The sequence below is a fragment of the Podarcis pityusensis genome, assembly GCF_964106645.2.
Source record: "Podarcis pityusensis genome assembly, chromosome: 5".
NCBI lineage: Eukaryota > Metazoa > Chordata > Lepidosauria > Squamata > Lacertidae > Podarcis > Podarcis pityusensis.
In genome coordinates this window covers 38637669-38659715 of record NC_138032.1, presented here as the reverse complement: position 1 = coordinate 38659715, position 22047 = coordinate 38637669, and the positions used below count along the sequence as shown (strand labels likewise).

At 44.3% G+C, this 22047-nt stretch overlaps 1 protein-coding gene across 2 annotated transcripts in view; it reads right to left on the bottom strand.

Annotated features, from left to right (window-relative positions):
• The window catches only part of IGF2BP2 (insulin like growth factor 2 mRNA binding protein 2), a 61718-nt gene that overhangs the window by 5391 nt on the left and 34280 nt on the right, over positions 1-22047 (bottom strand). Inside the window, exons 3-12 of one of the 2 annotated variants that reach the window (XM_081006683.1) lie at positions 21498-21546; positions 18362-18413; positions 16222-16285; positions 14750-15022; positions 9941-10075; positions 7688-7810; positions 6947-7082; positions 6560-6688; positions 4449-4517; positions 246-362 (exon numbers count right to left, since the gene is read on the bottom strand). In XM_081006683.1, the coding sequence (XP_080862809.1) occupies positions 246-362; positions 4449-4517; positions 6560-6688; positions 6947-7082; positions 7688-7810; positions 9941-10075; positions 14750-15022; positions 16222-16285; positions 18362-18413; positions 21498-21546 (1147 nt within the window). The remainder of the gene's footprint in view (positions 1-245; positions 363-4448; positions 4518-6559; positions 6689-6946; positions 7083-7687; positions 7811-9940; positions 10076-14749; positions 15023-16221; positions 16286-18361; positions 18414-21497; positions 21547-22047) is intronic. The other variant, XM_081006684.1, reaches the window with a different exon arrangement.

The window sequence follows — 22047 nt, the reverse complement described above, 5'->3', positions numbered from 1 at the left end:
GAATTCTTTGGAGGAAGAATGGAATATGAATGCAGTTAAGAAAAACTGATGAAGAGGTGGTAGAACACTTAATGGCAGCGCTTGTGTCGCAGGAAGGTCTTCACGCACAACTGCTCCTGGCAGTATTGGCCATGGATTTAAGAAATCAGAGCTGGAGGCAGGCAGAGTTCTGTAGCACTTGGTTTCTGAGCTGGAGTGAGAGGCAAGGCAGGAAAGGGCGAGGGGCGGGTGGGTGGGTTTCTTACCTTGATTGAGGCACCTGCAAATCTTGCCAGCTGCTTAATGTGTTGGCCCTTCTTCCCGATAATTGCACCCACTGCCTGTGTTGGGATGAATAAGTTCACCACCTCTTGCTCTGGCAACTGTGGACAGCAAAGGGACATGAAATGCATATTGGGAAGAAAAACGAAGCATTCCCACCTGTATCGCTTTCCCAAGGTGGGGAGCAGCAAGCAAGCAAGGAAGCAAGCAAGCCCTGGCTCATGTCAGACGACAGACAAAATCCACCCCAGCAGTTTAATGACAAGCACTCCTCAAGGAAATCTCAGACGGAAGGAGGAAAGGAGAATGCAAGGAAGAGTTAAAGCAGAGAGCTATCACCAGGGACTGGGAGTTAAATACAGTGAGCACCATGCAAATCAAACTATTCAGACAACTGAAGACCTACTGAAATCTACTGGATTTACAGTGCAAACCTATACACGCCTACTGAGGAGCAGGTCTCATCAAGTTCAATTGGGAAAACAAAACCAGGGAGAACAATCTGGTCAAAGCAAATGATGGGCGTATTAAGTGTGTGTGTGTTGCTGTCTGCTGACAAAGAGTTTTGGCAAAGCCAGCGAAATCCAGCCAAAACGATGGTCATGGTGTGGTGTTGTCGTATCTTCTCTCAATCGACTGCACCTCTTTCAACATACAAGGGTGTCGTACCCCTTTGATTGTTGATATATACTGCAATGGTACAAAAAGAAATAAAACTATTGCTTTCTATTTCCACTTGAGTCTCAGTAACAAGGCGTCTGCGAGCCAAGAACCAACACAGGTTGCCTATCTGAATGAGACAATGCTTTATGTCTAAGGGGATTCCTGGACTAGGGAAATTTAGTTAAGTATTTTCTTATCTAAGTACCAGTACTTGTTTTGCCAGAATGTGCTTAATTAATGTGTACTGAATTATCTCTTGGCACGAAGTCACAAAACATGACTTTACGCCAATGCTGCAGGCAGCTACAGAACAATGATTCAACTGGAATTTCAACTAAGACTCTCCCAGGCTACAACCAAGTAAGTATCCTCTGCAGACCACAAAGCCTGGAGAGGAATCAGTTTTTCTTCTCCTTTCTGACATTTTAAAAAAAGTAAAAACAGTACCTTAAAGTAGGCATTTAGAGGCTGAAATTGTAAGTTCAAGTACTCTTTACAAATTCCTCATGAATCAAAATGCAAGGAAACTGTAGATCAATTTCATGCTATATAAACTTTAAAAGCTATTCTACAGTCTTGTATATTGTGCTAGCTTACAACTTAGGTTCCATTCAACTGACATGTCCCCTTGCCCTCTCAGTTCCAAACCTTCCACAGTACAGTGGTGCCTCGCAAGACGAAATTAATTCGTTCCGCAAGTCTCTTCGTCTTGTGAGTTTTTCGTCTTGCGATGCACGGTTTCCCATAGGAATGCATTGAAAATCAATCAATGCGTTCCTAGGGAAACCGCCTTCAGACCAGGTCCGGGGACAGTCTGTCCCCGGACCTCTTCTGAAGGCTGGGGGGGGGGACAAGGGCTTTTCTTCCCACCCCCAGCATTTTAAAAAACCCCAGGACAGCGGAGGACTTCTCCGCTGTCCCGGCGATCTTAAAATGCTGGCGGGCGGCATTTTAAAATCGCCCCGGACAGCGGAGGACTTCTCCGCTGTCCGGGGCGATTTAAAAGCCCCTGGGAAGGCAGGCAGGGGGGACAAAGACTTTCGCCCCCCGCCCGCCTTCAGAAGGTGTTCCCGCCCCCCGCCCCGCTTCGGAACAGCGTTTTAAAATGCTGGGGGTCGGGAGCGAAGCGTTCGCTGCCGACCCCCAGCATTTAAAAATCTCCCCGGGACAGCAGAGAAGTCTCTGCTGTCCCGGGGAGATTTTAAAATGCTGGGGGTCGGCAGTGAACGCTTCGCTCCCGACCCCCAGCATTTTAAAATCTCCCCAGGACAGGGGGAGATTTTAAAATGCTGGGGGTCGGCAGCGAACGCTCCCGACCCCCAGCATTTTAAAATCTCCCCGGGACAGCAGAGACTTCTCTGCTGTCCCGGGGAGATTTTAAAATGCTGGGGGTCGGCAGTGAACGCTTCGCTCCCGACCCCCAGCATTTTAAAATCTCCCCGGGACAGCAGAGACTTCTCTGCTGTCCCGGGGAGATTTTAAAATGCTGGGGGTCGGCAGCGAACGCTTCGCTCCCGCCCGCCAGCATTTTAAGATCGCCCGGGGCAGGCGGGGGGGAAGGCAGGCGGGGGGGAGCAAAGACTTTTGCCCCCCGCCGGCCTTCAGAAGAGGTCCTCTTCTGAAGGCCGGCTGTGGGCGAAAGTCTTTGCTCCCGACCGCCAGCATTTCCCTATGGGCTTTCGTCTTGCGATGCAAGCCCATAGGGAAATTCGTCTTGCGAAGCGCCTCCAAAACAGAAAACCCTTTCGTCTTGCGGGTTTTCCGTCTTGCGAGGCATTCGTCTTGCGGGGCACCACTGTATGTAGACTGTGAAACAGTCACATATGACATTCTTTTGGAAACAACAGAAGAAAGCAGGGAAGTTATAGGGACTGTTTGATTGCACACTTAAACATGCATTTTGCTGCTGTTTATGTATGTGCAAGGACCACTTCTTATTCTTTCTACACACACAGAAGTGCATGCCCAGGATGGGGCAGCCAGCAAAGAATCGGTCGCAGGAATAAATGGCTGAACCTGTTTTCAGGCCAAGAAGTAGGGAGAGAGCCAAACTTTGTTTTAAAAAAGAAAGACATAGGAACAGAAAAAAGAAAAAGGAGGTGACTTATTGCAGAGCATTAGTACTGATTGCTTTCTCCCTGTGATCCAGAATGGGTTTAACTGAATCCTGTTACCTGAATCCTGCTAGAAAAGAAGTGGAATGCCAGCCTCCAAAATATCAAAGCATCCACTTTAGGCGGGAGGCTAAAATTAATCCAGGAATGCTAATAAGCAACTCCATCAGGATCATACTTCATTTACCTTTCTTGCTCCTCCAACCTTACTGCTCTACAATTTGATGGAATGAAGAACTGAACGCAGAGTGCTAGTAGGCTTGGCTTCCTAACCCCAGACACATTTTTTGTTCGTGTGAGCAATACCCACACTGCCTCACCTTTCTAGGGTGAAAGGCCCCTGGCACAGCACCATCAGAAAGAGAATGCAAGCTGCACAAGAAAGCACAAGAGTAGAGCAGAAAAGGAAGAACCAGGCACTGTAGGGTTCATGGATGAATATTGTCAAGGACTGTTTGAATATCATCTCCTAGGATAGGAAAATCTAGCAAAGCAAGCAAGGCTAAGGCTTATTAGCATTGCCACCTTTTGATGGATTGGGGCTGCAACCTTTAATGGCTCCATAACATTAGGCTAAGGTGCTCGTGGCACAAAGATCTACTTTTTGCATAGCTATGGAATGACAAAGCCCTTATCCATGAAGGTGTCCTGCTATTTGGAATGGGTCACAGCTTAATTGTAGAGTACATGCTTTCTATTCAAACACTCCCAGATCCAATCCCTGGCATCTCCAGTTAAGAAGATCGCAGGCGGGACAGTTTGGAAAACCCCTGCTGAGACACTGCTAGTCAGACAGTACTGGGCAAAGGCAGTCCAATAGTCTGACAGTATAAGGCAGCTTTGCAAGTTGCAAAGTGTAAGTGGCAACACTCTAGAAAAAACAAGTGTGAAGAAGGTAACGGGGGGGGGAATTGGCACCTGGCTCCCTGTGACTACAGTAGTACCTCTGGTTATGTAGTTAATTCGTTCCGGAGGTCCGTTCTTAACCTGAAACTGTTCTTAACCTGAAGCACCACTTTAGCTAATGGAGCCTCCTGCTGCCGCTGCACCGCCGAAGCACGATTTCTGTTCTCATCCTGAAGCAAAGTTCTTAACCCGAGGTACTATTTCTGGGTTAGCGGAGTCTAACCTGAAGCGTATGTAACCTGAAGTGTATGTAACCCGAGGTACCACTGTAAGTTCTTAACTTGAGGCAACACTGTACAAGGTAAGAAGCAGGGCAGTGTAGAAGCTCCTCTGTGGCTTTGCTGTGCATTACTGTCACCGGTGCAACTGAGCAGGCAGAAACGTACGGAAAAACTGCTCCGGAACAGAACCACTTAAAAGCCTCCTAAGCGAGAAGACAGGGCGTGCTGCAAAGCAAGGTGCACGGAAGGCCAGCATCCAGGAAGAGCAGGGCAATGCACTTACAGAGTGCTGATGCGGGTATGCGCCAGTCGGCGAGGCTCCATAGAGGCCCGAGAGGTATGCCGCGTGGCTCTACGGCAGGAAAGAAAGTGACAGTCAGTGGGGAGGGGCTGGAGGCAGAGGGCCACATGTCCGAGGCGTGGGTGTGGGTGTCAGTAACCGGCATTTCTGCAAGGCCCCCTTTACGCTGACATCACCAATCCCTTTCCAGTGTGACCTGGATGATTCTCAGCTCAATTCACGAACTGCCTCCACTGTAAAGATTGTGTCCAAGTTGACATGGAACAGTATCATCCCCCTTTCTGTTTGTGAGCTCAGGCCAGCTGACAGGATTGTAGCCAAAAACTGAGCCACAGAGAAACTAGAGGGAGGAGTCAGCAAGCATGGGAAGGAACCTTGAGGTTTAGAGCAGTACAAAAACGTCTGTTTTGAACACAAAACCTAAGGGGGCAAAACACAGCCAAATGAGGACTGGGAATGCTGGGCTGCCGCATAATGTTACATGTCAGCTGGAAATCTAAAAAACGGGGAATGGAATGGCTGGCGAAAGCCTGACCATGAGCATTCCTATTAGTAGATGAGAAGAGGGTGCACTGTTTTGTTCCAGGTCCCACTTGTTTCTATTGGGTGGGGGGTGTTTGTGTGCCTATCAGTTTAGGAGCAAAATTGGCCCACCCAGTTTCGTTAAAAAATAAATAAATGCTTCTACCTACATGGAGGACTATCTAGGGATGCACATGTATATACATCTTTTAAAAAAAACAAAACAAAAAACCCTTATCTGATCCTTTTATTTCTCTTTGTGGGGATGGTAGTTGCTCGTTTATTAATCTTATTCTTATTCCCCATTCTGGTATCACATCTTAAGGGTGTGTGTGTCAAAGTATTTTAAATAAATAAATAAATATGTTTATTTTTAAAAAGTAAAACCTTCAGAGGCAGCTTGAGCTTCCAGGAGGTCCAGGAAACTGAGGCGGCAGTTCAAAGGGGATTGGAAGTGGGTCAAGAAAAAGCAAGAATGAACCTCCCTACTATCAATTTTATTTTACATTTCAGATTGCTTTTGCTAACTGTTATGATCGGCTAGCAGCTACTGTTATCTCTTACCACACTGCTAAGTTTTCCCCTCTATTGCACGGTATTTTTTAAATTTACTGTTGCTTTTATAATTTCATTGATTTTGATGAACTGTGGTATTAAAATATTTTAAAATTATATATATAGTGTGTGTGTGTGTGTGTGTGTGTGTGTAAAACAGCCATGCACTGAATCACACACTTGGCCCATCTAGCACAGTAGTGTCTACTCTGGCTGGCAGCATCTCTCCAAGACCTCTCTCTATCTGCAGATCCTTCTTTTTCACTGGAGATGCTAAAGATTGAACTTGGGACCTTGCACCTGTAAAGCATGTGCTCTACCATCGAGCTGTGGGACATCCCCTATATATATTTAAAAGCCCAATACAAGATTTAGCTAGGTATGGTGTACTTTGCACATGAGTGCTGCCACTGCTGAACAAAAAAATCCATGCTGTTCTGCATGGGATTACACATAATCAGATAAGGACACCCCTGTTTCCCAGAGATATGCAGAATACCTTCTGCAGCTGGTTTCCAAAGTTAGCTCACCACAGAGGGGTAGAGGTGAGCTATCATGAGGAAGAGGGTCACATCACACAGCACCCTGTTTCTGTGGCCAAATGTGTGGGCTGTGATACCTGGCACACTCACAAAAGAAACCCCCCAAAGGGTCTTGTTTTCTGAACAGGGTAAGCAAAGTCAGCCAACCGGGTAAACAAAATGGACGCCAATGTTGTCTGGAAGTTGCCCTAGGATTTAAGGGGAGACCGGCTTTCTTAAAAGCCCACAGGGATGAGTCTCCAATACTATCATCACCAAAGACCTCACTTTCATGCCCCAGCAATTGCACCTGCCCGCTTCCCCCAAACTGCGTAGCAGGGCACACTCCAAAGCACGACACTTGAAGCAAAGATCTGCTTGCAGGAACTGGTAGTTGTGTCTCCTCCTTGCCTCTAGAGGGCAGCAGGACAACACCACAGAGTACATTTGCAGAGGCACGTACGTAACAGGGTAGAGGACGCACCAGCTACTTACAGCAAAAGGGTTGTATGGGGCAGTGACAGCAGGCCTGCGGGCTCCAGCTCCAGAGGGGAGCATGGATAAGCCTGTCGAGAAGATGCCCAATGCATTGAGGTTAAGTCCAGGGATCAGATTGGCTTGTTGCTAGAAAGAAACACAAGGGGAAATGAGAAACAACAAAGCAACCTGAGGGAGGGCTGGGGAAACTATGTTTGGGCCACCTAACTTTCATCCAGTGAAGTAAGACCTGAAGGTGTCTGGCATTTTCTTTGGGGTGGGCAAGGCATCCACACACCTCCCATCTTTACTTGCCCTCATGGTGACTATCGGACTCTTACCCCAGGACCACCGAATTTTCACACAGCAAGCACACACGCAAATAGGGCAGGATCAAGAGCTTACATTGACTGCTACAATGTCATTTTCGTAGGCTTCCCGAAGCTTGTTCATGATCTCCACCTCAGCATTGGAGCAGGCCTCAATGCTACCCTTCACGGTGATGGTCCTCTCGGGGTTATAAATGGTTAAATCCTGCAAACTGGACAATCGGAGAAGAACAAATGTCCTGGGATTTGTAACGTGCCCTGTGGTACAGGCTAGGCACAATAATCTTTATAAAGCAAATCCAGAAAGTTAAATCTATTGATGAGAACAACAGATCAAGAAGACAAGTTATTTAGGTTGAGCGCAGATGGGTGCAAGAGCCTCTTGTTTTTCACTTCAAACTGCCAAGAGGACAATCCCACTACCCGACTCCATCAGATGGATTAGCTGGAACATCCACAAATTAGGAAGTATTCCACACACAGGCACACCCGGGTATATGGTATCGATGGTGGATTTTTTTCCAACTGCTAAAAGGCCAGGTTAGCCAACCAGGTACCCTCCAGGTGTTAATGGACTTGACCTCCCATCAGTCCTAGTCAGCATGGTCAATAGTCAAGAGTGATGGAGTTTGCTGTTCAAAGACATATGGAGGGCCACACTTTGGCTACTCATGCTTTATGCTACAAAGAGAGGCAGGTTATTGGATGCCACCCAATATTTGGGGTGAAGGGGTTGTGCTCAGGTACATACTGTAAATTTCTCCTTGGTCTAATTGAGAAGTGTAATTTGACCGCCTACCTGGTCAGCGGTACTTACGGAGAAATGGTGATCTTGGTCCCCGTGTCCTGCTCAATTTTCTTCAAGTTTCGTCCTTCTTTGCCAATCAATCTCCCAACTAGGCTATTGTGTGCTAAGATTTTCAAGGGAATCTCTTCAGCTCTGAAAGATGTGAAAAAACATTAAATCATATTTTCTGACATTAGTCTTCCCCCCAGTCCTCCTTTCTGAAGTAGGTTCCCTAGCTGGACTTTACAGGGCCCTTCAGCAATATAGTGGTACCTCGGGTTAAGTACTTAATTTGTTCCGGAGGTCCATTCTTAACCTGAAACTGTTCTTAACCTGAAGCACCACTTTAGCTAATGGGGCCTCCTGCTGCCGCTGCGCCGCCGGAGCACAATTTCTGTTCTCATCCTGAAGCAAAGTTCTTAACCTGAAGTAATACTTCTGGGTTAGCGGAGTCTGTAACCTGAAGCATTTGTAACCTGAAGCCTATGTAACCCGAGGTACCACTGTACAGAGAGATGCAGCTCCAAAGTCTTCACTGTTGGTCCTTGGAGAAGACCATGGTACATTTCCCAACACCACCTCCCAGCATCGTATAGGATAACCATGATTATCTGCAGCCTTTTACAACGTCCTGGCAAAACCAGTCAGCTTCATAAACACTTGGCCGCACACATTGCTTTTCCAGGTACAAACTCAGAAGCTAAACTGTGAAAGAGCAGTATTTAAATTTCTCTCCTCACCGCATTTTTTCAGTGTTCATGGTAATGACACATATAGAAGGCAACAATTGTTTTGGTTGCATTTCAATGACATAGATGTGATCTGCATAGCAGACTTCATAAACCCCACACCCAAGCCATTACCACCCTTGCAACTATTGCATTTGGGACCCTGCTGCCGAGCAAGCCTAGCTAGATAACTGCTTCCTATAGCCTGCTTTTGACCACAAAGCATATAAGTGTCCAGATCCATCACTCAAAGGGTTCCAGCCACCTATTAACATGGGCCAAATCAGTCCATCAGGCCTAGCAATGCAGGATGTGAAAAGATGTATGACTTCTCAAATGTCTACAATGAAACCAGTGTGCTAAAATTAGAAATGGCCAAAAAAGAAGGTGGGGAGAGGAGGTGACATATGCCAATGGTGGCTTTATTTATTTAGTTGCCGTAGAATGAAACACTGGCTGCAATCTTTACATAACCAGGAGTTCCATGATCCAGCAAGACCTCATCCATTCCATGAAAAGGGAGGGGGGTGTTAAAAAACACAAAGGAGTCTTTTCAGCTAGCAATGGGGTTAAGGCCTTCACCACTGGACCAAATTAGTATGTGTGCCTGAGTGCAGGCATATGTATTTACATATATTTCATATGAGGTGCTTTAAACAGAGTCCATTACTCCACCCAACGCAACATAACCACTGCCTTATAGCAAGACAGACCACTGGAGTTTCTCCAAGTCCGACCTAGAGATCCTGGGGGTTGAATCTGGGACCCCCTGAAAGCACAGCAAATGCTCAGCCACCGAGCTGCAACCTGATCCCAAAGCCCATTACTGTGCATCCTGATTGGTAGATGCTTTCCAGAATCTTATACTGGTCATGCTACAGTCAAAAATCCTTTAGCTGGAGATGCCGGAGACAAGGGTGCCAACTTGAATAAAATATTGGGGTGGGGGGCAGGTAAGCCCCACCCCACAAAACGGATTATGAGACACGGCACACACACACCATTTGAATGACAATGGCTGTCAACTGCGGGGGGGGGCAGCCCCCTCAAGTATTTTATTGGGGGAGGTGAAGGGACCTCAGCACCTAGGAGTTGGCTCCTATGGCTGTAGATTAAACCCAGAATCTTAGTTCATGCAAAACAGATGTTCTGACACTGAGTCATAGCCCTGTAGATAAACTTCAAGCTAATTCTCAGGGCATGAGGAGCATCTGCTTATGGTAGGGTAGAAATGCTTATTTAATCAATAAAAATGCAATGTATTAATTCCCAAACATATATTAATTAAGGCTTATAGACTATACAGGATCCCTACTCCTTGTGGGTCAATTTGAGATGGTATTTCTTTGTCTTCTTCCTCTAGCCGATTGAGATTCCAGCCTGTAGAAGATAGACTGTAGAAGTGGAAAAGGCAAAAGGCCTTGTGTATGCTCTAAAAGGCGAATTTGTGTGGTATGAACCTTTGATGCACAATGTTACATGCATGCAAGACTTGCTATTTGAGGTGCTAAAGGTTCTGTTTCGTGCTTTCCCTATCAATGCCAGTGATACTTACGATTTTGTTTCTTCAGCCTCCTTCTGCATAATATCAAGTATCATGCGACATGCTTCTGAACACCCCTCTGGGGTGGCGTGAATGGTGATTGGCTTCTCTGCGGCACCAGCGTTTTCCTTCCGATGAATATCTACCCTGCAGCAATAGAGCCCATACAAAGAAATCTGCTAGGGGTCAGAGAAAGGTGCCTGAAGCTGGCACCCTAATAAACCAGCGAAGGAACTGCATCCAACAGTGTACAAGGCTATTTGACATGATTAACCACCAGCAAAGAACCCATCTTCAAGCAAGCATTGAACATAAATAAAGGATAATGCAAGAAAAGCATTAAGATTTACGGTTCACATTTATACATGGTTCAGCATTACATGAGCAAGCTTCCAGCTCCTGTGCTCATTCCTCTCATGCTATGATGCCCTTCTGGACTGCCACGTTCATAGCAAACCATTGTTTGCTATTACATCAGCAGATTAAGGTATACACTTGCCTTCCAATGACACAAAAACCAGTTTCAAACCACGGTTTCCAATTCTATTTCAGGGCAAGCAGAAACCACAATTTTGCACTTCTTGCAAACCCAAGAAGTCAAGGAAGGAGATGAGATTATGTGAGCTTGAACATGTGAGACCAAGACACCAAAGCGTAGAAGAGTGGTGTAGTGGTTAGAATGTCAAACCATCATTGGTGAGACGTGGGTTCAAATCTCCATTAAGCAATGAAGCTCATTGAGTGACCCTGGGCCATTCACTCTCAGACTGACCTAACTCACTGGTTGTTGTGAGGATAAAAAATTGAGTGAAAGAAAATCACAGCTAAATGCTTCTCTGGTTTGGCTGCCATGCAAATCACTGTTTTCTGAGTTATCACACCTTCCTGGACACATTAGATGATGTTGAAAGGCTACAAAGCAGTAAACATATCATGTGCTTCCTCAAAAAAGTATTACCTTAAATATTAATACAATTATATGTTAGAAGCAAGAAAGATTAGCTTCACTGCAGAAGTTTAGATTTCTTGCTCAGTACATCTCCCTTTCTTACAGGGAACAATGCTCTGGATCCCACAAAGGGAGATTCCCAGGAATGACTGAGTTCTCTATAGAGGATTACTCACCTATCTAACCCCTTGAAAATAGATTCTGGATGGAACCAAATTTAAAGGAAGCAGAGTGCATGAATATACAGTGGTACCTCGGGTTAAGAACTTAATACATTCCAGAGGTCTGTTCTTAACCTGAAACTGTTCTTAACCTGAGGTACCACTTTAGCTAATGGGGCCTCCTGCCGCCGCCGTGTGATTTCTGTTCTCATCCTGAAGCAAAGTTCTTAACCCGAGGTACTATTTCTGGGTTAGCAGAGTCTGTAACCTGAAGCGTATGTAACCTGAAGCATATGTAACCTGAGGTACCACTGTATATGCATGCATGGATATACTCAAACATACCCTAATACAGGGTTTGTTTTTTGAGCTGCTTTGCAAAGGATTTTCGGTTTTTTGAGCTGCTTCGCAAGACGAATTTCCCTATGGGCTTGCTTCGCAAGACGAAAAACGAAAACGTCTTGCAAGTTTGTTTCCTTTTTCTTAACACCGTTAATACAGCTGCGACTTGACTTCGAGGAGCAACTCATAGAACGCGGTGTGGTAGCCTTTTTTGAGGTTTTTGAAGACTTTGGTGATTTTTGAAGCTTTTCCAAAACTTCTTTTGCAGCCATTTGGTAAGTTAAACATTTAAAAAATTTTTGGGGGTTTTTGGATTTTGGGTTGGGGTGTTTGGAATTCAAGGGCTTGGTGTTGGGGAGGGGTTTGCAAGAATCTGGAAGCTTGTATGGTTTTTTTCTGCATTTTTATGATTTTCTGTGACCATTGGGCCACTCTGCTGTTTTTAAAAAAAATTTCTGGATTTGAATTTCTGTGTGGTGGGTGGCTGGGGGAACAGTTGAGGAGGGGGTTCTTCAGCAAAAAGCAAAGAGTGGAAGAGGAACCTTCTTCGAGTTGTCCCCCAGAGTCTTAGAAAATGTACTGTACACTTTGTTGGTTTTTAAATGTTTTTCTGTCATGTTTAGAAACTTAATTTATTGTTCCTTCAATTTTTGAAATGCTCTTTACAGTATGTGTGACTTTAAAGAGCACTTAATAAACTCTTGTTGTACCAAATTTGGCTTTGTTTGGACTTTTTTTGACCACAGGAACGCATTAATTGAATTTCAATGCATTCCTATGGGATTTCGTGCTTCGCAAGACGAAAAATTCGCTAGACGAAAAAACTCGCGGAACGAATTAATTTCGTCTTGCGAGGCACCACTGTATAATCATTCACATAAGGTATGAAGAAACTGTGGCCCTCCTGATGTTGTTGGACTCAAGTTCCCACCAGCCCCAGCCAACATGGCCAATGGTCAGGGATGATGAGAGTTGAAGTCCCAGAACATCTGGAGGGCCACAGCATCTTCATGCTCGATTCACGCACAGGACTGGTTCAAACAAGCTGCATCATCACCCCACCCACGTGAGAGTGCTGTTTCATGAGTCACCATCATGATGAGAGTCAGGGAGACCACAGACAACGTCCCCAAAGTGCTTCTACCCCACACCAGCTAGACTGCCGGTACAGAAATGGCCCTTTATGCTCCCAGAATCATATGTATAAACAGACTCAAAGAATGTATTTAAAAATACATAATTCATTGGCCTTTTGACATTAACACAATTTGCATGCATTTAAAAACCAAGCTAGCATTTCGATTCAGATTGTGAGTGACCTTGCAGAAATGGAAAACAATGCAATATCTTATAAGGCATCTTCGAAGGCTGGTGCACATGAAACAGTCACTATGTGGAGGCTGTTGTAAATGGCTTCCTGTGGGCAAGACAAGCTGTCTGTGGGTAGCAGCTCATCCTGGAGACCAGGCAATTTTTCTCCATGCCACCATGAGGCTCGCCCACCCAATAAATAAGTAAAATTAAATCAAAAAGATCAGCCCAATCTATGTGGCACTGCACACAAAACGTCTTGTACTGCGAGAAGCAGCTGCCACACTGAGCCATTTAACCTTCACATGGCACCGGTTTCCTTTGTGTTGGCCTTCGTCTGGGGTGCAGTGCAGGAGAACATCACACGTGTAAAGAAGCCATAGCATCCCAATATTGGGGTGGGTGGTGGCTCTGGGACAAGGAACTTAGAAGGATTCAATAAGGTATGGGGAACATGTGGCCCTCCAGATATCGTTGAACTCCAACTCCCATCAGCAACACACAACATGGCTGATGGTCAGGGATGATGGGAGAGACAGTCCAGCAACATCTGGAGGGCTAAAGGTTCTCCACCGCTGGGTTAAGCAGACCTGCTAGTCACTGCCATTATCCTGTGGCATCCTTGTTTACAGTGTGGCAAAAGAAAAGTAGTGTGGGAGCTTAACACTGCTGACTAAAAATGACAAATGTGGAACTAGTTTGGAGGAGAGCCCAGGTATGTAGCAGAGTAGACTGGATGGGATCACACCCATTCATCAGGCATGCATGTCCCACTTCTAGGTCCACCAGGTGGCCATACATTGGATGCAATATTTGCACAAGACAAAAAAAGCGTAAAGCTCAATGACCGTAAGCCCAAACCATGCAGTAATTTCCAGGATCACCATCATGTAGTTTGCATGCATGGGATGTTATGCACACACACCCTGCGGAAACAAGAAGCGCAGTTACTTCTGCTGGAGCCAGAGGCAGAACAAGTTCAAACTGTGATCAGGACAGGCAGACTCCTGCCCTTTCTATCTCACACAGGTTTATACTTAGGTGTCTCGCCAAAGCAAGCTTTGATATAGACTTTCCTTCTCCAAGGTCTTTACACCTAAGGAATGGGTTTCAGCTTCAATAAAACCCAAATTGTACACTGTAATGTAACATATATAGCATTTTACATCCAATGTAAAACTTCCTTGAAAAAACTATTGTGCTCTTAAGAATACCAAGCATCAAATAATATAGTCAAATGAATTCTTGCTCCTCTCTAAAGGAGATGAGAGGGCTCCCTCATCTTTTTTACTTTGACTAGCTCAGATAATGCTTTCACAAGAATAGCAAGCTTCCTAATGCAAAATGAAGGTCTCTCTTAGTTGTAGGATCATATATATTTTCTTATAAATACTTGAACTTTTTGATGGTTTTGATGATCTCCTACGCATAATGTTGTTGCACACAATATGTTTTTCTGGCTAAATCGCAGATGACATGATCAGAGTTAGAGTACAGTTATTAAACTATTCCAGGAAGAGATGGAGGAGCTTACAGAAAAGATTTACAGTAGCAATTTGATGACAAAATGATTAAAATATTGTAAACACCCCTTGCACCCCAGTTATGCAGAAGATATTTGGTTCTGAATAGCAGCAACCAGCTATCGGCTGCTGGTGGTAAAACAGTAGTAGCAGCAGCAGCAGCAGCAACAGCAACAGTAGCAGAAGCAGTAACAACAACAAACTCTGGGGAAAGGGGCTTTGGGTGACAGTACATAACAAAACAGGTTAGTGAAATTATCCAGAATTTCTGCAAACACACGGTGAGTCTGAAAAGGACAATTTAACCATCACAGTTGCAGGGCTGTAATACCTATCAAGCCACAACTTCCACATAGGTATACAAAACACATCAGAACGGGATTAAAATTTGCTGCAAGAGACAAAGCTTTTGCTACACAATGCACATCAGAGCCCATTGCTCTGCATTTGGTCTTTTAAAAAATCACAAACTAGGGACATAAAGGCTACAGACAGAGCCCCTGTGGAAGGAAATTAAACCATTTGTGGTACTTACTTGGACTGGGTTTGCTTAGTAAGGTTCTTTATGGTCAAGCCCTCCTTTCCTATGATCGCACCAACAAATTGCGTGGGGACCAGGATCCGTAGTGGGAAATCGAGCTGTTTGGGCTGCGAGGAGCCCCCAGGGGAGGGGCCCTGCTCCCTGGAAGAGTGGCCCCCACGCCGGGATCTCTGAGGGGGCTGAGGGGAGCTCACCTCGTCGTCTGGGATGTAGGAAATCTTGAAGGAATGGTTCTCAAACTGGTGACCACTAAGCTTCTCAATTGCTCTGAAACAGAAAAAAGGGGATTTTTTTTCCCTCCCTGACAATAAACTAACCCTAAAGAAAAATCCAACAGCATTCCTTGGTTCAGTTCTTTATATTTTCTCAGCCCCACCCCCCAAAAAAAACTTCCTTCATTTCAGTAGTATGATTTGAGTGTGCTGGTCTTCAACTGGTGGGTCACAACAGGAGCACTACGGCCATTTATTATATGGTAGAAGATTAAAAAATGTGTTTCCAAATACATTTTTGGGTCCCCAGTCTAAAAAGGTTGAAGATTTGGGGTGAGGGAGTTTTTAGATGCTGTTACTATTGGTGAACAACTGGGAGTCAAAATTCCTTGTTAATCTACTTCAAATCACCTAGGAAGTTATCAGTAGGTGATAACTACTTCTGCCCAGCTCTGTTTTGTGGCTCTTGCAAGTGATTCCTGTGAATTATTATTCAGCGGATTGTGAAACAGAAAACTCAACTGAAAAGGCTAAACTGTGAAAATTAGTAGTCTACTCTTGAGAATATAACTGTCCATATTTTGTGAAAAACACATTCATGCCAAAAATGATTAGCAATCACTAAAAGGTTAAAAAAAGACTACCAATGCCAAATTAGCTAATATTATTTTGCATTTTGTGGATATTGTTTACTATCTGCAGCTAAGTGCACTAAATAAAGGAACCCTAATTCTGTTTTTCTATGGACACAAAGGTGGTGCTTGCCAGTCCTGTCCTTAGAATAAAATTCCACTGGTCAAAGCAATGTTGAATCCATTGTCCCCTTTTTCATTTGCTGGAAGTATTTGGCACTTCATACATAAGGGATGGGAACTTTGTGTTCCTTCTGATGTTGCTGGACCACAACTTCCATCTTCCTGACCAAGTGTCAGGTTGGATAGGGTTGATCAAAGCTAAAACCCAGCAACATCTGGTAGGGCCACAGCTTCCCCATCCCGGTGAAACAGGGTGCTCCCATTTCTCAGTAGCTATTCTGCTTGGCCCTCAAAGAAACCGTTCATTGGTTAGCACTCAAATAGCACAGACAGGTAGATAGATGGATGTTTCTGGTACAGTGGTAGCTAGGCCATAATGCACCACACACTAGTTTTGTTGCAGCAAATAAAGGAAGAAAATTCAGGGAACATTGTCAGGAGAAAAAACAGAGCAGAAAGATAAGAAAGAGTAAAAATTACACTTAGAACTGCCACTTACACTTTTGCTTCTTCTTTTGTTGCATATGTAACGTTGACAACTGCTGTCTCTGATTCTGTATTAACTGAAGGGGAGCAGAGAGAAACAAATGTTTGGGTTACCATGTGGGAGAATATCACAAGAGGAGCTTCTGTTTTGAATCATATTAATTTAGTGAGTTTCTCTCAACCCCATCCTCCGTATTCATTGTCATACAAAATGTTTTCTAGAACTTCATACTGAGAATCTTGCGTCCTAAGAAACTCACATGGTCACCTCGGCCCACAGCAGCTATGTTGGAGATTCAGAACTTCACTACAGGCTATGATAGGCCGATTTGGAGATGCAGTGTCATTGGCTGAATTTGGCCTGGATTTGGCTTTTGGCAACCCATCACTATCCCACATTTCAGTTAGCTCACAGCACCATGAAAAACCATATCCAGGATGAATTTAGCCTGTGACTTTCTATGCACATAAATGACAAAAACAGTTATTTTCCCATGGCGGTCATGGGTTAAAATAATCCTGTGAACCAGTTCCTCCAGCATGTCCCTCTATCAGCTTTCTGTTTAATGAGATGACTTTGATAAGCATTTTCATGACTGTTGGTTACATTCATAGATTAATTCTCTTGAAAGATTAGCATGATGGCAATCATTTCTTTTACAGGATATTGTGTCTGTCAGGGTAGAATTTGCTGAATGAAAAGACAGAAGCAAGTTGTGACTAGACAACTAACCTAATTTACTGCGTAGTTTTTAAATCTAAAAAAATCTCATAGGCAAAACAGGGGTTTATACTGAAAGTCTTGAAAACCCCAGAGAGAACAGGTTCTAAAAACAACAAAATGTTTCATTATGCTCAAAGTGTTTTTTCAGAATTAGAATCAATAGAAACCAAGAAAGGAGAAAGCTACAGAGGTTTATCTTTGCAAATTGTCCATAAGAAATGTAAGTTGCTCCCAATGAAGGAATTTTCTAATTCTGAAACACATCAGGCATAATAACATAACACGGAGAACATGTTCATTCTGGTTTGTTTCTATATCCAGTGCTTCTGGTTTTATGCTGAAAACCTGCCTCCAGGCCAATGTATGAACCCCAACTGAGTTTTCTTCATATTTCAACAGAAAGACACTATGAATATTAGGTAAACCAAGGAGATACAGATCATTCTCAATATCACACACAAATACAGGGCACTACTACTGCCCAAGTTGCAACAAATACAAACAAGCACATGGTATATTGTGGGTGTGCCTTCCATTTTCCCTATATCTAGACTAATCTAAATGCTCCAGAACTAGTAAGATAGTAATTCTCTTGCATCCTCTCAGATACACATATGTGCTCAGCTGTGTGTGGTTAAGTGGTCTAGACAGCAAAGGGGGAAAGGCCAGGAATGTGGAAATCACTTGGCTGTCATAATGTGAAACTATCAGTCTTTGTAACGTCTTTGGCGTGTGGTCATCCGCAGATTCTGACTTCTGGCCTGAAGTTTTTAATGCTGAGAGTGTCAGAACCCTGCAGCTTGAAGGAAGAGGCCTAATAGTTTATTTGATCTGCCACTGTTGCAGAAGCAAGCAAGCAAGTTTTAGTATCTCAAGCTCCCTGAAAGAATAACACAACTTATTTAAAAATGCAGTCAGATAAATCAGTACTCTTGCATCCAGCAAGAGTCTCCCTTCAGAGGATTTGGGGATAAGAAAGTGGATGTACGTTTGCTTTGAATCTGGTGTCAATCACACAAGCTCAATAAGTGTTCTCCCGACAGCTAGACACTTCACACATGACAATGTTTCTCCTGTGCCAATACGCCTGTGTGTCAAAACCAACTTGTGAAGTGGCTATTGGATAAGCTTTTCTTCAGTGATTACCCTGAAGTCCAGAATAATTCTATGTTTGGGGGGTGCTTCAAGACAATTTTTCCTATACATGTTACATATTTATACCCTATTAAAATATGTCCCTGTATTTTATTGCACGGGAGACAGTAAGGACGCACATTACTCCAGAGTACTATGAAGCAGATGTTTAATAAGTACAACAGTCCCCGTGAAATGAATCATTTATATATAAGCACTTAAAGCTATATGAAAGGCTCAAGATGCCTGAATAAAAACCAACGATAAGAGTGAGAGTAGCAAGACATTTCCTTACCTTGTTCCACATTCTCTACCATCCCATGCTGAGCTAAAAGACCATCTAGTACCTGAAAGAGAAACCAGGATTCACTACGTGAGGGGAAATAGTTTGGATGAATGAGGCACAAATTTTGTCTCAGAACGTTCTCATCATAACAAACCAGTGATCAATGCATGTCTCTTAGGCTCCAAGCCTGTGGTAAGAGACAATTGTTTCATCAAGGATTTCAGAGCCGTAATAATGTCTGAGTAATTTGCCTTTACCTTTGTAGGCTAGAACTATTCCCAACATTTGTTTAAAGGGATTTGGTGTAGTTGCAAGCATGAAATAGCTTTCTGAGGCAGAACCTAACAAAAAGTCCTAGACTTCTCTCAATAATCAGTCACAGCTAGGCCAATAAATTAACCAAGGATCAGAACTGGATCAGTCCTTGGCTCTAACATATATTTGGTAGAACAGAGATGGGGAACCTCTGGTCCTCTGCAGGTCGTCGACTCCAACTCCCATCAGGCCCAGCCAGCATGGCCAATGATCAGGGGTGATGGGGGTTGTAATCCTGCAACATCTGGAGAGCCACAGGTTCTCCACTTCAGCTGCAGCATGAAGAGGAGAGTGGGACTGCCTCAGAGACTTAGTAACTAAACCAACAACTTGCTTTTTTAAAAGTCAGCCAGGCAGGTTATTCTAAAATTATTTCCTGTCCTACAGGGAAGTCTGGCATGAGCATAACTCACTGAGGGTCTAACTTCAACATGTTGCGCATAGGGGCGAATTCAGTCATGGGAGGTCTTGCTTCAGGGCATGAGATTGGGCACAGGAGGTCCTCTTTGTGCACTGCAAAAATATGGCTCTACAAAGATGCATCCTAGACACCTTGGCTAACAGCCATAGCAGTAAACCTCCAAGAAGCATTAAAGTGTGACTCTTCCCTCCTAAAGAGCCACAGGCACAGATTGTCAGGAAGCACCCTTCCCAGAACTAAAAATTTAAGCTGTCCTGTTCATCCAACACCTGAAACCAGGAATTCAACCACCTGACTTACTGCCAGTGAGTCATGTGAACTTTTGTACTGAAGCAGCAAGGGGGCCTTCTAATCAGAGCCTTGTCATCGTCCTTGTGGGAATGAGGATGACTAAGAAAAACAACTAACGCCATGTAGTCATTCCTGATGCTCAGCACCCAGTGTGTAACAAGCAAGCTTATGCCTTATGGCTGACAGGATCAGCATAAGAGGCCCCTTCAGCAAAAGTTCCTGTACCCCAAAAGGCTTCCCCCCCCCACAAAAAGATGTATTCTGGAAAAATCTTTCTATAACCCTCGAGACTAACGAACCCTAGGCTTTCACATCACACTGCCTCATCATGTGTGCTGTAGTGATGGATCCAGAGTCAGGCCTTCCCAATGCAGGGTGTCAACGGAGCAGATAAAGCCCCAGATGATGCTCACAATTTTTTGTCCAGGCCCAGATGTTCTACCTTGTTGATACAGGCTGTTCTTATTCAGGGGCACCAACTTGCCTCCCACACTGAGGGGGCGTGGTCACGTGACGTGTCACATGACGATCTTTGCTTCACTCATCACAGCTGCAGCCCAGCTCCTGGGCTGTGGCACATGGAGGGCACCTGGTGGTCATAGGGCAGCTCCCTCAATATTGGGGGGCACTGCTCCCTGCCAAAAAACATTGGGGGAGCTTCTCCCTATACCCAAAACATGGACAATGCACATTGCTTACTATTTGGATCACACTGTTCAAACTTCCACTGGATTCTTTTGTTAGGATGTGGCCACCGCAAGAGGTCGTTTAAGCTGTCCTTGCTGTGTGATAAACATTCCCCCCCCCCCCCGATTTCTCCTGTTGCATTTATTTATTAAAACATTTGAATCCCACCTTTCCACTGAGAGGCCATGGCAGGGAACATCAAACAAATAAAAATGATGTAAAGATTATTTTTTTAAAAAAACAAGCAACAAGCAAATCACTAAAAAAAAAAAGCAATGAAAATCACAATGGTACAAATATGTTGGATATCTGGAAAGAGAATGGGTTTCCAATGCAAAGCGAGATCCCTGATCACATGTTCCTCTTTCCATAGCAGCAGGCCACATATCCTATAGGGGCATGGTTGTTGGGGCTTTTTCTGTGTATGTAGGCTTCAAATATAGTGTGAAACTAAGATTTCCCATGAAGAGAAACCTTTTTACCACCAACTGCCCTGTGGGAAGGATCCTGATTTTCTTTACTATATCAGTACTGTTTCCTCTTTTCTTTCGTTTTTAAATGCAATTTAATGTTTCCTCTCAGCTGCTTTGGAAGGATTCTTATCCTGAAAGCCAGGATAGAAATAATTGTAATGAAATGAATGTTAAAAAACTGAATGAGATAATTAAGTCCTAAGGGGGGAACATAAGGTGGGACTGTATGTTCATAATAGGCACTGCAGGCCAGTCCCCAGTTTTATTCAGTTTTGAGAAGAAAAATCAGGCGGCTGATTTTAAAAAGCTGTAAGGGACTACACAGACCACCTGCAAGACAGAAGTCATTAAACTCCCTTTGGGCACTTTGGTGTGCTTCTCTGTCAACACCACTCTCCACACACCAGGGATGGGGAATCTATGGTCCTTCAGATGCAGATGGACTACATTTCCCATGACCCTTGTCCACTGGCCATGCTAGCTGGCAGTAGTGGGGAGTTATGAGTCCTACCACATCAGGAAGGCCACCTGGACCCTAAATCCCAATTTAGCTAAAGAACGTCTAGTCAATGGAGAAGTGGCAGCCAATGACGATTTCATTATCTGGAGGACACTTGCTGCAACACCCTGGATAACTTTAGCACAAATACATCGTGAACCTTTAAAAACCCATGATCTTAGCATTTTGAACCACTGCATTATATGCTGTGTATTTTTATACTTGTGGGAAAACTACATTTCTCTCTGTCTCTCTGCTGGAAATGTTTGTGCTGCAATTTCTTTTTTATGATATTGTGGTTTTAATATTGTATTATTTTTTTTATTAGATGTTGTCAGCTGCCCAGAAAACCATGTTACTGGGTGGCCTGGTTAAATGCCGTAAACAAGTAAGAAAATAGACTTATTTTCTTATGGGAAAGGAGGTAGCAGGAAATAATAAAACCTTCTGTACACTTACCTCCCACTGTAAATGAGGGGGAATGTTCCGGATCTGAATCTTCCTGCTCCTGTAAAGATATAAAGTCCCCAAAAGTAGAGATCACATGAGTCACGGGACAAGAAATTGCTTTCTGGAGCTTGTTTGGAGGTTCTAGCAGGGAAGTGCAGCTATCGTATACCCTTGACCGAAGAATGGTACACTCCTCCTATCTGGGATGGTCGTCCTCTTCCACCGAGCGCGCAGCTTCGGGAGGGACGCACATGGAGCGGTGAGGGAAGAAGGGGACACCCGCCTAGCCAGCCAGATCAGCCGAATCAACCCTGGCAATCAATGGGGTGACAGATGTCGCAGCCAGATCGCCCTCACATCCATACCTCACATAGTTGAGAGATAACTAGGACAGCACAGTGAACCCTTTTTACAACCCCCGCCCCCCGGTTTGTTCCTTAACAGTAGCCAGGCATATGAAGAGCTGGTACAAACTATAACTTCTCCATCTATTGTCTTCCACACCCTGAAGCACAATAAATGTTTGGGATTCTCAGCAACCCAGCTTCAACAAGTAAGT